Source organism: Malaya genurostris, chromosome 2 (assembly GCF_030247185.1).
Source record: "Malaya genurostris strain Urasoe2022 chromosome 2, Malgen_1.1, whole genome shotgun sequence".
Taxonomy (NCBI): domain Eukaryota; kingdom Metazoa; phylum Arthropoda; class Insecta; order Diptera; family Culicidae; genus Malaya; species Malaya genurostris.
Window position 1 is genome coordinate 269,666,170 of NC_080571.1, and position 13,490 is coordinate 269,679,659.

The 13,490-nt window shown below is 36.5% G+C and overlaps 2 protein-coding genes across 2 annotated transcripts in view; both read right to left on the bottom strand.

The window, feature by feature from the left end:
• The window catches only part of LOC131429977 (leupaxin), a 168,358-nt gene extending 161,504 nt beyond the window's left edge, over window positions 1-6,854 (bottom strand). Inside the window, exon 1 of the mRNA XM_058594561.1 lies at window positions 6,504-6,854. Within this exon, the coding sequence (XP_058450544.1) occupies window positions 6,504-6,516 (13 nt within the window). The 5' untranslated portion in view covers window positions 6,517-6,854. The remainder of the gene's footprint in view (window positions 1-6,503) is intronic.
• Window positions 6,855-11,181: 4,327 nt separating this feature from the next.
• The window catches only part of LOC131429978 (CD63 antigen-like), a 173,122-nt gene continuing 170,813 nt past the window's right edge, over window positions 11,182-13,490 (bottom strand). The window contains exons 5-6 of the mRNA XM_058594564.1: window positions 12,887-13,273; window positions 11,182-12,827 (exon numbers count right to left, since the gene is read on the bottom strand). Of these exons, the coding sequence (XP_058450547.1) occupies window positions 12,762-12,827; window positions 12,887-13,273 (453 nt within the window). The 3' untranslated portion in view covers window positions 11,182-12,761. The remainder of the gene's footprint in view (window positions 12,828-12,886; window positions 13,274-13,490) is intronic.

The following is a 13,490-nucleotide window of genomic DNA, read 5'->3' on the forward strand; positions in this document are numbered from 1 at the left end:
ACGCGTTTTTTTTTTGATAACCACCAATAAGCCATCCACATTCACTATGAAGAGAAATTTCGAAAGTTTTCTCTTTCGTCTGGTGTTAAATTTAGTACTCTATTTTTCATAACTCGCCTGCAATTTCTTTCGAAAGTGAAAGTTGTCAGGTGGCTTATTGGCCGTTATAAAAAAAACGCGTGATATAAGATTGCATGCCCCGAACCGGGAATGTTTCACACAATTTTCAAAATTTTATCAGAAATATCAATCCAGCTTCTAAATAAGCCTAAGTATATCGAAATTCGTTTATTATTTTCGAGAAGTTTAAGCCAATAAGAAAAGTGCAGTTAGTCGATTATGTCACTTATGCCCTTATATCTCCGGAACCGAAAGTGACAGCCATTCGATCTTCGAACGTGATCAATGGCCCAACGGTAGCTTTCAAACGAGCCTAAGCTTCAGCCATCTCTGAGAAAATTGAGTGATAAAAACATCTGAAAAGTGCACACACTGACATTTTTCGATCTCGTCGAGCTGAATCGAATGGTATATAACACTATGGGTCTTCGAGGCTCCATTCGAAAGTCGAGTTTTCCAGCAATTCTAATACATTTCTATAGAGAAAGGCAAAAATAGTAAAATTGAACTCGAGTTTCTCGGAAACCACTACAACAATTTCAGAATTCTTAGATTCAAATGAAAGGTCTTATGGTCCCATAATCTGCTATTGAATTTTATACAGATCCCACTTTCGGTTCCGGATTCACTGTATAAAATGTGCAAAAACATGAAAAAATGTACTCGATTTTCTCGATCAGCGTTGAACCAAATTTGAGAATAAAATTTTAGACGGATTCAACTTCTGGTACGCCCGGTGAACGACCGCAACTAGGTTAAAGCCGGGTACAAATAAACGATATAAAAAAAAAAAAAAACTTCTGGTACCAGAATAATTAGGTGAAACGAACTTAATTTTTTTTAAATACGTGTGCGTAATTTTAAATACGTGCGCGGAAACTGCTGGAACAATTTCATACATTCAAATTAAAGATCTTATGGCCTGCTACTGAAATTTATCTTAAACCGACTTCCGGTTTCAGATTGAAGGATTAAAATGTGTAAAAGATTGAAAAAAGTACACGTATTTCTCGAAACCCGTCAAACCGATTTTTTGTAAACGTTCATTAAAACGTAAGATCTAATGGTGACATAGCATGTAATGATATTTTATTCGGATCCGACTTCCGTTTCCGGAGTAAAGAGAAAAAACGTATACAAAACAATAGGAAACTGCTAGATGATTTTCCGTACAAACTACAATTCAAATGAAAGATCTTATGATTCCATAGCCTGCTATTGAATTTTATCCAGATCAGACTTTCGGTTCCGGATTGATGGAGTAAAATGTGCAAAAACATGAACAAAATGTACTCGATTTTCTCTATCAGCACTGAACCGATTTTGACAAACTTTAATTAACATGTAAGATCCTACGATCATGTACAGTGTGTTACAAAATTTAAACTGTCATTTAAGATGGCGATACCAAGACTGTACACACATAATGAAACTGTTCTAATATATCGATCTTGGCAGTTGATGGCCGACCAAATAGGATTTGGCTATACCGGTCCCCGGTTTCCGATTCAAGAAGTATCGTAAATTATTGCCAAAAACTGAAAAAAAACGGAGCTCACTTAAATTTTTCCGGAATAGTTAAATCGTTTTGCTTAAACTTGGGCTAAAACGAAATGTATAGGTTGAACGAAATCCGGATCCGGTTCCGGAATTATAGGCTGAAAAGAGTGAAAAATTTTAAACAATGCAAATACATAGAAGATCGTTTGAACTGATCCAACATATTGGTATTGTAAGCTGTTGGCTATACAAATTTTCTTGAATATTCCGATACCGGAAATACTAAAAGTCCCATTAGCTAAAATGAAGAAGGAATTTTTACACTACTAGGTGGATTAAAACAGTTTTTTCGTCACTATAGATATTACATCAAAACACTCCCATAGACAACAGTCACATTGATAAGCTCAAAACCCCAGAGCGCACGATCGAAACAGGCATGATGCAGTGATCGATGCCTAGGAGATGACATGAACCAAAACAAACCAGAAACGACTGAATGTTTCCGTCAGATTAGTACACACGCGGGATGTGTGAGTATGGTACGGACTTCAAAGTGCATTCCGCGTCGGATTTTCGCATTCGTTCGTTCGTTCGTCTGTTGATTTGATAGTAGAAACTTACAGAAAAAAAACGTCACAAAACCAAACAGCACTATTTTTAAGTTTCCTCCGACAAGGGCCTGCTGTGAACTGAACTGATACTAAGTAGATTGTACTGCTGACAGCGTTATGGGCATTTGTCATTTACTTTTACTCTCGAGCGTGTGGAGCATGTGTTCCAAGGGAAAACGTGCGTGAGTCGATTGGGGTGATTGGCAGAATGATGTACGATTAGCGAAGGATGGAGTCAAAAGGAACACTGTTCCCGGGCAAATCCAAGTCAGCGGTGAAAACATCTGCTATTGACGTTACAGCGATAAGGACGCGAATAGCAGAACCAGTTGCTTGGAAACAGGTTTCGTGCTGGTTCAGTGTAGTTTGGTTTCTGAATTCAAAACATCTAAAAATAGATCCGTTGGCATCTCCAGGGTCACGAAATGTTTCAAATGTTCGCGATTGTAGATTGTATAAATTGAACACAATCCATTCAAATTCATGGTGCTCTTGACATATTCTATCACCGTCGTAGTCTGCACCACCTTTAATAGAGTAAAGATATTTTTTGAAGATACTAAATAAGCAAAAGGAAGGCCAAGCAAGACAATATGCCACATAAAAAAACGAATGCTTGGATTAAAGAAATAGTGTCTCGCTGGTTTCGATCTCCCTTACTTGCAGTGGAACGGGAAATATACGCATCGTTTTAAGACACCCGACTAAACTATACCCAAATTTGGAACACGGAATTCGAATTCCTTTTATAGCACTCACGACTCGGTATGCGAACCGGACGACGTGAGCTTGGTTTAGTGGAAGTATGGCTAAGGTGTAAATATAGCTAGCTAGCTATGGTCAGCATCCGTTGATAGCAATTGAATATGATCGTTTTCCCCCGTCAAGTGTTCAAAATTATCTAACACTGTGTTGTTCGCAACTTGAGAACTTGAGAGTTTCCATTCGTATATTGTTCGATACCACCGTACAGAACTTCCAGCCGAAACGAAAACGGAAAAAAAGAAAACAATACCGGAAGAGTAGATGATTTTGAGCAACGGATTTATTCACAGCTGGAGTACACGGAAAATCCTCAGATCACAAAATTATAATATTACTATTGTTGTTTCACGTCATGGTTGCACACTTAGAAAAGTATGTGTAGATTTACATATAAGGAGCATCGTAATTCACTTAAATTTACAATTCAAAGCATTGTGCCATCACTGGTTCCACTTCCATGTTTTACTAGCCGTTTTTGGTGCATGTCATCACTAAACTGCCAGCACGATAAATCGAAAATGGCTGTAAAAATATGGGTGTTAAAACAAAAATATTCTTTTTAATTCACTAGTGACTGAAAAGACGATCACCACCAAAAAGTTTTAAAGAATCCAGTCGATAGTCTCCAAAATCAAGTGAAACAATAGTTATTTCTATAGGCGTTTTGAGTTCAAATAACTAAATAATCGGTTGAAACAACTAAATCATGTAACTTTGCTGGGAGTGTGTCTTTGTTCAGTTGCACGAATGACACCTCATTGAAACGATAACCATCAGTTAACCGCTCAACGCTCAAGGGAAATATTTTTCCCTTCATTGAATATTGTTATTGATTCTTAAATTATTATTAAATCGATGTTTTTTTACTGAATGTTAAAAAAACTTATTTTCAAGGCGACAAATGTGTTTCTGAACGAATAAAAAAAGAACTGTCAATCTTTATTGCACTAAAAAAGTTTGTGCAAAACGACGTATAACAGATAACAAATGTGTTATGTGCGTTGTCCATTTGTACTAAACATGTACACGAAACCGTTTCGTAGAATAACATAACTAACAATTTATTTCACTATTCTGATAATTAAAGCAATTAAAGCAATAAATTAAATTACGATATAATAAACCCAACTCTTCGTTTATTTATTTTTTGAAGACCATAGGGAAACATATTTCCCATGAAATTATATGAAACTTATGCACCCTGCTATGTTTTTTCTGGTGATATTCTCTAACTTTAGACCCACAATAGTTAAAATATTGTGTTGTACTAATATATTTCCTTCTGGACATCTTATGGTTGTGAAAGGGGTAAGGATGAAGGCAACGGTTGAATTGTAACGTTTCATTAGCTATTTGTGGTGCATGTCGTTACTTAACTGCCAGCAGATAAAAAAAAAATAACAACAATCGATTAGTTGTACCAAATTTTGACCAATCAAATTCACAAAAACAACTATTATTTTTGTTGTTTTGCGATCGCAGACTTTTGAGTGTAGTGATAAAGTTTGACTCATGAATATTTAAAATAACAGGAATTATAACTGAATCTGGCCAAGGTGATAAAATCGTAAGAAACTAAATATTATTATAATTTTTGAACATTAAATTTTGATATCTATTTGATGGGATCTTCCAATTATTACAAGAAAAGTCAATTTATAAGCTTAATAATAATTTTCGGAATGGAATTACTCGCAGAAAAATAAATTCCTTGTAACTCTAACGATTTTTTGTTGATATAACAACAACAACAATTCTCGTTAGGTTCAACCGTTGCTATTTTTAACAATCAACATTTGTTTGGAACAAGCATATTCTAGTTAAAAACAAGCAAGTTTTGTTAGAATCTTCGATATCTCAGTTTAAAACAACTATGTTTTTGGTTTGGTGGGCAACTAATCATTTTGTTATTTCAAATAACAGAAATTTTTCTGCGTGTAAATAATGATTGAAGGTAATAGGCTCAAGATACTCTATTCATAGTAATTACCGTCGAAAGCTAATCATTTTTTACATCTTTTTACGAACCTCGAATACCACGTTGAAAGAACTTTTTATCTTTTGAAACGATCCAGTCGTGAAGCAATTTTTGCACATCTTCATAGCTAGTGAAGTGCTGCTCAGTAAGTGCACGAGACATCGATGAAATCGAACGATAATCGGAAGGTACCAGGTCAGGAAAATATGACGGGCGAGAAAAAGTTCCCATCTGAGTTCAGAAATGATACGTTTGACCGTTTTCGCTGTGTGTGCAGGTAATTGTCGTGAAGCAAAATGACTTTATCGTGTCTTGTGAAGCATGCTGGTCCTTTTTTCGAGCAATGCTTGATTCAATTTCATCATTTGCTTTCGGTAGCGATTAGTATTTACAGTTTCCATCGGTTTGAGAAGCATGTAATACAAGACACCTTTTTGATACCACCAAATGTACAGCATCCTTTTTTTACGAAGCTATTAGTATGTACAGGGTCCGGCACTCGAAGTGTAACCAACTTCAAACCTTCGAGCCTGGCGTCAAGGTAAATGCGACATATTATCGGGAAAGTATTCTGGAGGTTGCTTTGAAGCCGTGGGCAGACAAACATTTCGGTGGCAGACCATGGACGTTTCAGCAGGACTCGGCACCGTCTCACAAAGCTCGAGTGAACCAAGAATGGCTGAAAAACAACGTTCCGAACTTCATCACGTCCACACAATGGCTCTCGAATTCACCAGATGCGAATCCAATGGATTATTCTTTTTGGGCCATTTTAGAGAGCAAAGTCCGAACTAAAAGATACACCAGTCTCGAGGCGCTGAAAAAAGTTATTGTCCGCGAGTGGGCCAAAATACACCTGCAAGTCACATTCGGGCAGCTTGCGATTCGTTTTTTGACCGTCTCAAGGCCATAGTCAAGGCAAAAGGTGGTCATATCGAGCAAAAGTTAATTGATTCCGAATTTTGTATTATTTTTACACATTTTGTACTTTGAATTAAGTAAAAGTAATTTTCCAAACTGAATTTATGGCCTTTTTAATTGGTTACACTTCCAGTGCCAGACCCTGTACAATTAATGTCGACGGTGCTTTAAGATTAATTAAAATATTATGTAAAATGCTGGTGACTGAAACAAGTAAATTTGAAATACGATGATTACCGAACAAAGTAAAATGTTCAGAAATGCTGAGCTTGGATCAGTGCCATTTCAAATTTTATAAAACTGTAACGGTTTGTGCAGAATACCTAGAACATAACCCAACTCTGATCAATTGGAAAGTAACCTAAAGTTACTGCAAAAATTCTTGACACCGGATGTATAACGATTTCTTACGCTTGATGATAGATTTAAAGGAGATATTTTGTGATATTACTTCGAAATTAATGTCCATTGAATCCAAAAAATCGACGGACTCAAACTTACACTAAGAACTAATGTTTACTCATTTCGCATATCGACAATCGTATTAACTGTATGCTAAAACTGTTAGATACCATATATCCTATACAAAATGCAGTGGTACTCACCGAGGTCATCCATAATTTATATTTACTTTTGGAAAAACTTCACCTCTTGACACAAAATTCACTTTCAAGTATAGGATAATAACCTAAACTCGTAACCTGGGCAGAAAACGAAAACAACCACTTGCGTACCAAGCAAAACAACTTTAGTTCAAAAACACTGCTATCACTTGCACATCCGATTCGCGTTTTTACACCGTTAATCACCACCAGCTAGATGCTGAAGAAGGCAGAATTTTTCTTCAACTCGCGAAAATCGCCCAATGATTCAGTGAATCAAAATATATCATTCAGAAAAACTGCAATTTGCAAGAAAACGGCACACGGAAGGAACTCGCGAAAATCAACAATATTCGTTCTATTACAACATAACACACAGATTTGACGTTTCTCGCACAGTCGCTTCAGCTGGTGTGCGATGTTTTATGCTGCTCCGACGGAACCGTGCTAGAACGGAGAACGTAGGAAACAAAACATGCCAGCGAGAGCGGAATGCTGACGTTTCAGAGCTATGCTTGCGCATGAGAAAACATAGTTTCTCACCAGAATGGATTATGAGACGATGAACAACATACTCATGCGACCGTAGAAACTGGGATTTTCGGAATGATGTCGTTTTGTTCTGTGATGATAATTCCTGCGAACGAGTGATCGTTTGTCTCTTCGAAATATGTCAAGATGTACACACTTAAAACCAATTCTCGAGCTCGGTAAAGTAAAATGCCGAGACAGATCGGTAAAACACAACTTTACTAATTGCTCAGTATTATGTTTTCCAACACTGGTTTAGCAGATTTATTGATTTTTCGGCAAAATGCATCTTTTTGTCGATATTTGGCAAAATTTTGTGAAATCAGCAAATGCGTTTGCCGAAATTTCGAAATTCGCAGTTATTTCCCGAAGAAATATTTCGGGGAAAATTTCCTGTAGCCATTATAAAATAACAGCATTAGTCAAAAAGGAAGACGTGAAAATCTACGATCTATTTAGTAATCATAATAACTACAAATTATTGTTGATTATTTATAGAAAGTTCCCTCCAGATCCTGCTTCCACTGTTGGGAAGTGAAATTATAGGATATGTCGAAGAATTTCAATGACATGTCAACCATCATATTCGACAACCGGCGTTTAGTCCGAGTTGCATATTTTACAATTGTACGTCCTTGAAACATAAGTAATGATATGAAATATATTTTGAATGTTTATACGGAAATTAAAATGAAATATAGATCTCTGATTGAATGTTTACAATTAAATAAAAAACGAGTTCCTTGTTTACTTTCAATTACTGAAGGCTCAGTAATTCATAAATTTCACTTCGTTGCTTTTGCCGAACATTCTGTAAAGGTTATGCCGAACCGAAGTAAACTAGTTGCTGACAATTTCGGTAGAAACTGACGGTTGTCAAATTTGAGATTGCCGAGACTTCGCAATTTTATCTTTCGCCGAAATGATTATTGAGTGCATGGTTGTGCACATCTCGGCAATTATTTTGCCGATATTCAACAAAAAGCAAATAAGTGTGTGAAGTAATTTTTAATTAGTGATAGAAGAAGTTTTTCAAATGAATCTTTAATCAAGACAATTTTAGCCTGAAAGGCTGTAAAAAACACGCAAATTTTCCTAAGCAACTGCTTATAATCTTAACACGAAGCTCAGTAGTGATACAGTGCTGTTTCAACTAAAAAATTATTGATTTGACAAACAATCGTGGCTATCACATGCTGTCAACTCAAAAAGAACATTTTAAAAGGTCCTATCTAACATTTTACAAATAATCAACGTTTGTTTGCTCGATGAGTTGTTTTATGAAAGATATTCACCCCTAATCTGTACGTCGATCGATTCGAAATATTCCGATTGAATGTGCAATTTCCATTCTGCGTTCCGTTCGAGTTGAGTATGAACTCGAATATCATTCGTTCGAGTTGTTCAATTTTCGAACATTACTCGATCGACTTGCATACGTGTTACTTCTGTTCTGTTTAGAATCGTTCTAATTTGTTTATACAAGTGTGACGGTTTCGTTTACTAAGAAATGAATAATATAAATAGTAAACAACGTGTAAGTAGTGTTGACAGCTTTAATGGTTAGTGTTCGAAATTTCAATTGTTCCCGAACGAGAGTCAATCGAATCATACAAGTCGAACGGAATAAAGAATGCAAAATTCGAACTCGAAGATTTCTCAAAGCAAAGTGCTTGAAAAACCGCTCTGTAAAGTTTGCAGTTATTCATTTCAACGGAGCCCAAAGAAAAGAAGACTATTAATGTTATTCTTTGAAAATGCAGCATGAAACCTTTACCTTAGAGTTGAGCAAACTTCCTGAAACAAACTCTTAATTCGTAGGACACAAAAATCGTTGAATCGTTTGTTTACGATTGATTTCTCCATATATACTTAAAATGGATGAGCATCGAAAATGACCGCGCAGACGTTGCGTGATGGGAAGGACGAACGTTTTTCACGCATCCATCCCCCATAGGACCAGAAACGAATTTCATTATAAAATAAATATGTTTAATGTACTGCGTGTTTTAAGTTTGTCATTGCAACTTAAGAGATGATTCCATAAAATAAGATAGAAATTGGTCAAATTCGCAAGCTAAACAAAATTGCCAGAGTATGATCTCCGGAGCTGCATATGACGATGCTGACGGTACAAGTGCAACTGTAAACGGATAGGTATCTGAGATTTTCAATCAAAACTGTCAAAGTTTAAAAAGAAATATCTCATGTTGTAGGACAGCTGTTTCTGTGGATCGCAGAACATCTTTTACTGTGGTTTACGTCGCAATTCGGACCATCAACCAGTAAATTTCGTCCAATAGAGATAACAATGAGCCGTTAAGCGGAACTTCAAGCCGACGCGGAAGACAATTGTCTGCGAGATGCTGTTCTGATGTTATGAGATGAACTTATGTGAACTTGCACTGGTCTTGAAAAGCGACACGATTGAAATTTATTAATAAAACATTTGACCGATTCAAATAAATTCTGGTTCAAACAATTTTTGACCGTAATACAATTGATTTCAGCTGGCCATAAACTTTTTTCATTACTTTTTGAAAAAGAATTTGAAAAACAAGCTGAAAAACTATACAAATAGCTAAGGAGTGTATCGAAAATAAGCTATCCACAAAATTTTCCTTCAAATTATGATAAAAAACGATATTTTATTCAAACTAACTATTGATCCTTTATTATACGAGGTTAAACTTGAGCATAAAGAAAACCGGATGAAATTTAAGTTATTCCTTTACAAATTTTCGAACGCTTATCATCAAGTTCCGGACAAGTGTTGCATCGCATTTTTTGGACGCTTGAGCTCAAATGTTTTTGAACTCCTGCATGTTCCCAGCTGCCTTACCAGCCTTCTTGAAGACCCTCTTCACGATTGCCCAGTAACGTTCGATGGGTCGAAGCTGAGGGCAATTTGGTGGATTGATATTTTTCTCAACGAAATTCATACCCTTTTCTGCAAGCCAATTCAGAGTGGTTTTGGCATAGAGAGCCGACGCTAAATCCGGCCAAAACCGTGGAGGTGTACTATGTTTCTTATATAAAGGCAGCAATCTCTTCTGGAGACACTCAGATCCATAGATTTCTGCATTCATAGTTCCGATAGTGTAAAAAATGGTTGACTTCAAACCACAGGAACATATTGCTTGCCATACCAGTGCCTTTCGACCGAATTTCTCGACTTGAATCGACCTGTCCGCATCGCTCGCATCCTCGCCAACGACGGCAGTAAAGTATTGTGGACTGGAAAGGTTTTTGAGTCCTCCTTTACATAAGTCTCATCGTCCATCAAAACGCATGCATCCGGACACTGCAAATACAATACAATTTCCGGACCCTTGTTGCTGCTCGCTTCTTCTGTTCTACACTTGGTTTCGAGATTTTCTACTTCTTGTAGGTCTTCAGGTGATTTCGCCTCTTGATACGCTGGATCATTCCGACACTCGTTGCTACTTTTTTGGCCAAATCACGTATTGACATTAATTTGTTCTTCATGATTAGAGATATCACTTTTTGGTCCAGTTTCGGGTTGGAAGAACCGGGTTTTCTGCCTCTTCCTGGTAGCTCATCCAAAGAATAGTGTTCCCCAAACTTCTTAATGATGGTTTTAACACTGGCATGGTGAATTCCAAACCGCTTCGCCAATTTTCGCATAATAATACCCTTCTCACTTAGCCATGTGTCCAGAACTTCTATTTTTACTTCCTTTTCAATACGGGACATTTTGAAAACGGAGAATTTCAATCGCACAAACAAGCAAACAAACGAAAGCTGACAGCCAAACGCACAGCATGCTGTAATCTGAGTATGAAAAAACCATCACAAATACATGCGTACAATACAAATGTATGTGGATAGCTTATTTTCGATACAGTCCTTATAAAAGAGAAATCTAAAAACTAAAATTATTAATAATTGTTTGTATTGCAAAAATTGATGAAGTCATCCTAAAATTTATATCAAGAACACTAAGACTTTTCATATTTTAACATTATATGATTGGTCAGTGATGTAAGTGGGATGGTACTGTCGTATATGTTTGGATTTTTTCCGAGGACTCCAAATGAATATCAGTAGTATGTTCCTTGATATGTAACCGAGGCACAGGATTGCCTCAGAAACTTGAGGGTTTCGAAGTAGAATTTGAAAACAGAACTGATTTAAGCCAATTTTTATTCAAGACTTAAACACTAAAATACATTTATAAAAATATCAATACGACATTTTCTTATTTTGCTCTTTGCATCTTTTCCATATAAGCGATCATAACATGTTTTTTTTGTTCCTTGCACAACAAACTGTCGGCCTACGTGAGAAAAATAGATTTGTTGAGTTGTATAGGTAAAATGCAAGTATTATCGCTAGTAGATTTCTATAGAACTAGAATTTACTGTCGATTATTTCTGTCAAACTTTCGATAAAGTCAAATGTTTTTTGGGTCCTATTCATGATTCTCTATTAGTGACGATCAATCATCGTTGTTAATTGTCATCACTGTCACGGGTATTCATCGGCGGATATTTTTTGAATTGAGCAAGAGGTGTTGAGGGGTTTATTCGTTTTTCTGTTGCAAAGAACGTGAATACATCGATAGCGTTTAGTAGTTTTACGAAGCCTACGGAGCAAACTTATAGAGCAATTGTAATCCTGTTTTGCAGTTTTCTTATGCTGATACATCGTGATGCGCCTGTTCAAGCTTACTAAACAAAGTCGCTCTACGGTGGAATGTTTTTTTTTTAAATTCTTCTTCTTGTGGATGGAATATAACGACGTTTGCAAATTATCATATTTACTTCATAAACTAAATTTTGATTGAGTAGTTTTATTTCTCAGATAAAATCAATGAACATTTTTCTGCACATTAAAACAATTCTACTGAATTGAGATTCCTCGTCACTACAGCGGCTTCCAAAATTTGTGGGCGGTAAGAGAAATTGGTCAATCTAAAAGCTTACTAATAGCCTAAGTGCGCACTTACAATAGAGCGATAATTCGTTTGGGATCATATCAATTACATCTAAAAATGCTTGATAAACGTTGGTATCTATGTCGAACTCGTCTGAGTTTGGTTCTATCGTTTCAATTGGCAATCTATAAAGATTTTACTTCTTCTCGAGGGATTGCCCTCGTACAAGGTATGATAATAATTTTTATATTTCAACAAACTTTTGACGGATTCTTCTTACATTTCGTACGTCTTATCTACAAACTACGAATATTATTGTGTGTGGGCGTGACTGACACTCTTGAATGTGCTGACAAATTCTCCCACTGTTTTTTTTTTGTTCTGTATGTGTGTATGTTGTAAAACATTGTGAATCAGATTGAATGATGTTGGTCTCCGATCATTCTCACTCTTTTCGGTATGGGATTGTGCTACCAAGCATGTTGAGTGTAGTATTCATTGATCAGATTTTAATAGCAAACGTTAGAGTTAGACTTTAGAGTTTTTTTTTGAAGAAAATAGGTTAAAAAATCGACTGACTGAAAGCCAAACCAATCGTTTCTCTACTTTTTTTTATAAAGTAGTAATAATATGAATGCAATAATTGAAAACTTTTCTTGAAAAGTATAGTGTGTTATTTAGTGTTATAAATTATACAAACAATAACTTTGTATTTTCTTTGATAGCAGTTTTCAAAAACCTTTAGAGGAATAAACTATAATATTCCCAACAAAAAATAAATGCACTCTACCAAACGAAACTTTCAACATTCAATCGATGAATGCGTCGATTTAAACAGTTTCGTACTGTCGCCGGAAGGATCCATACAAACAGCAAGCTAACAGAACGGCCACAAGCTGAAATGAGAAAAGAAGAATAAATTAACTTCATACATTCAAGTAAAATTCAATCCTACCTGGACGGCAGCTAGTCCGAGTCCGATTCCGGCCAAAATCAGCGACTTAGAACCCAGGAAATGGGACAGTTTTGGGAAACAACCTTCATGATCAGCGTATTTCCTAGTGCACTTGTTGACCCCCATCGGTAGCTCGTGACAGCAGGACTTCGGGACAGTATCATTCTTGAAAATAGGCTCCCAATCTTCCGGACCGTTTACACCGCAGCATTTCATTTCCGACTGAACCAAGTTCCATGCTTCCTGCGCCGGCAAACTGTTGGAGTAGTTATCGAGTGTTTCGTTGAATCCCTTCTCCAGAATCCCGCTGAGTTCTTCGTGTTTGTAGTACCCGGCAACACCGATTCCGATCTCCGCTAGGAACACCAATCCCAGAAAGATCGAGAACTGTGGAAGATTGAGTTTAATTTAAACGATGAGACAGTGAAATATATCTGTTGCTGTAAATGTCAGCAAAGGACTGGCCACTTTTCATCTATTTCAATATAGAACACGGTATCTTGTCTTCGCACTAACCATTATCTGCAAATGATTTATTCCACACCCTTGACCAATCTCACTCGTTCAATATTCGCATTGCAAAGTGTGCGATGCCATTAAACCG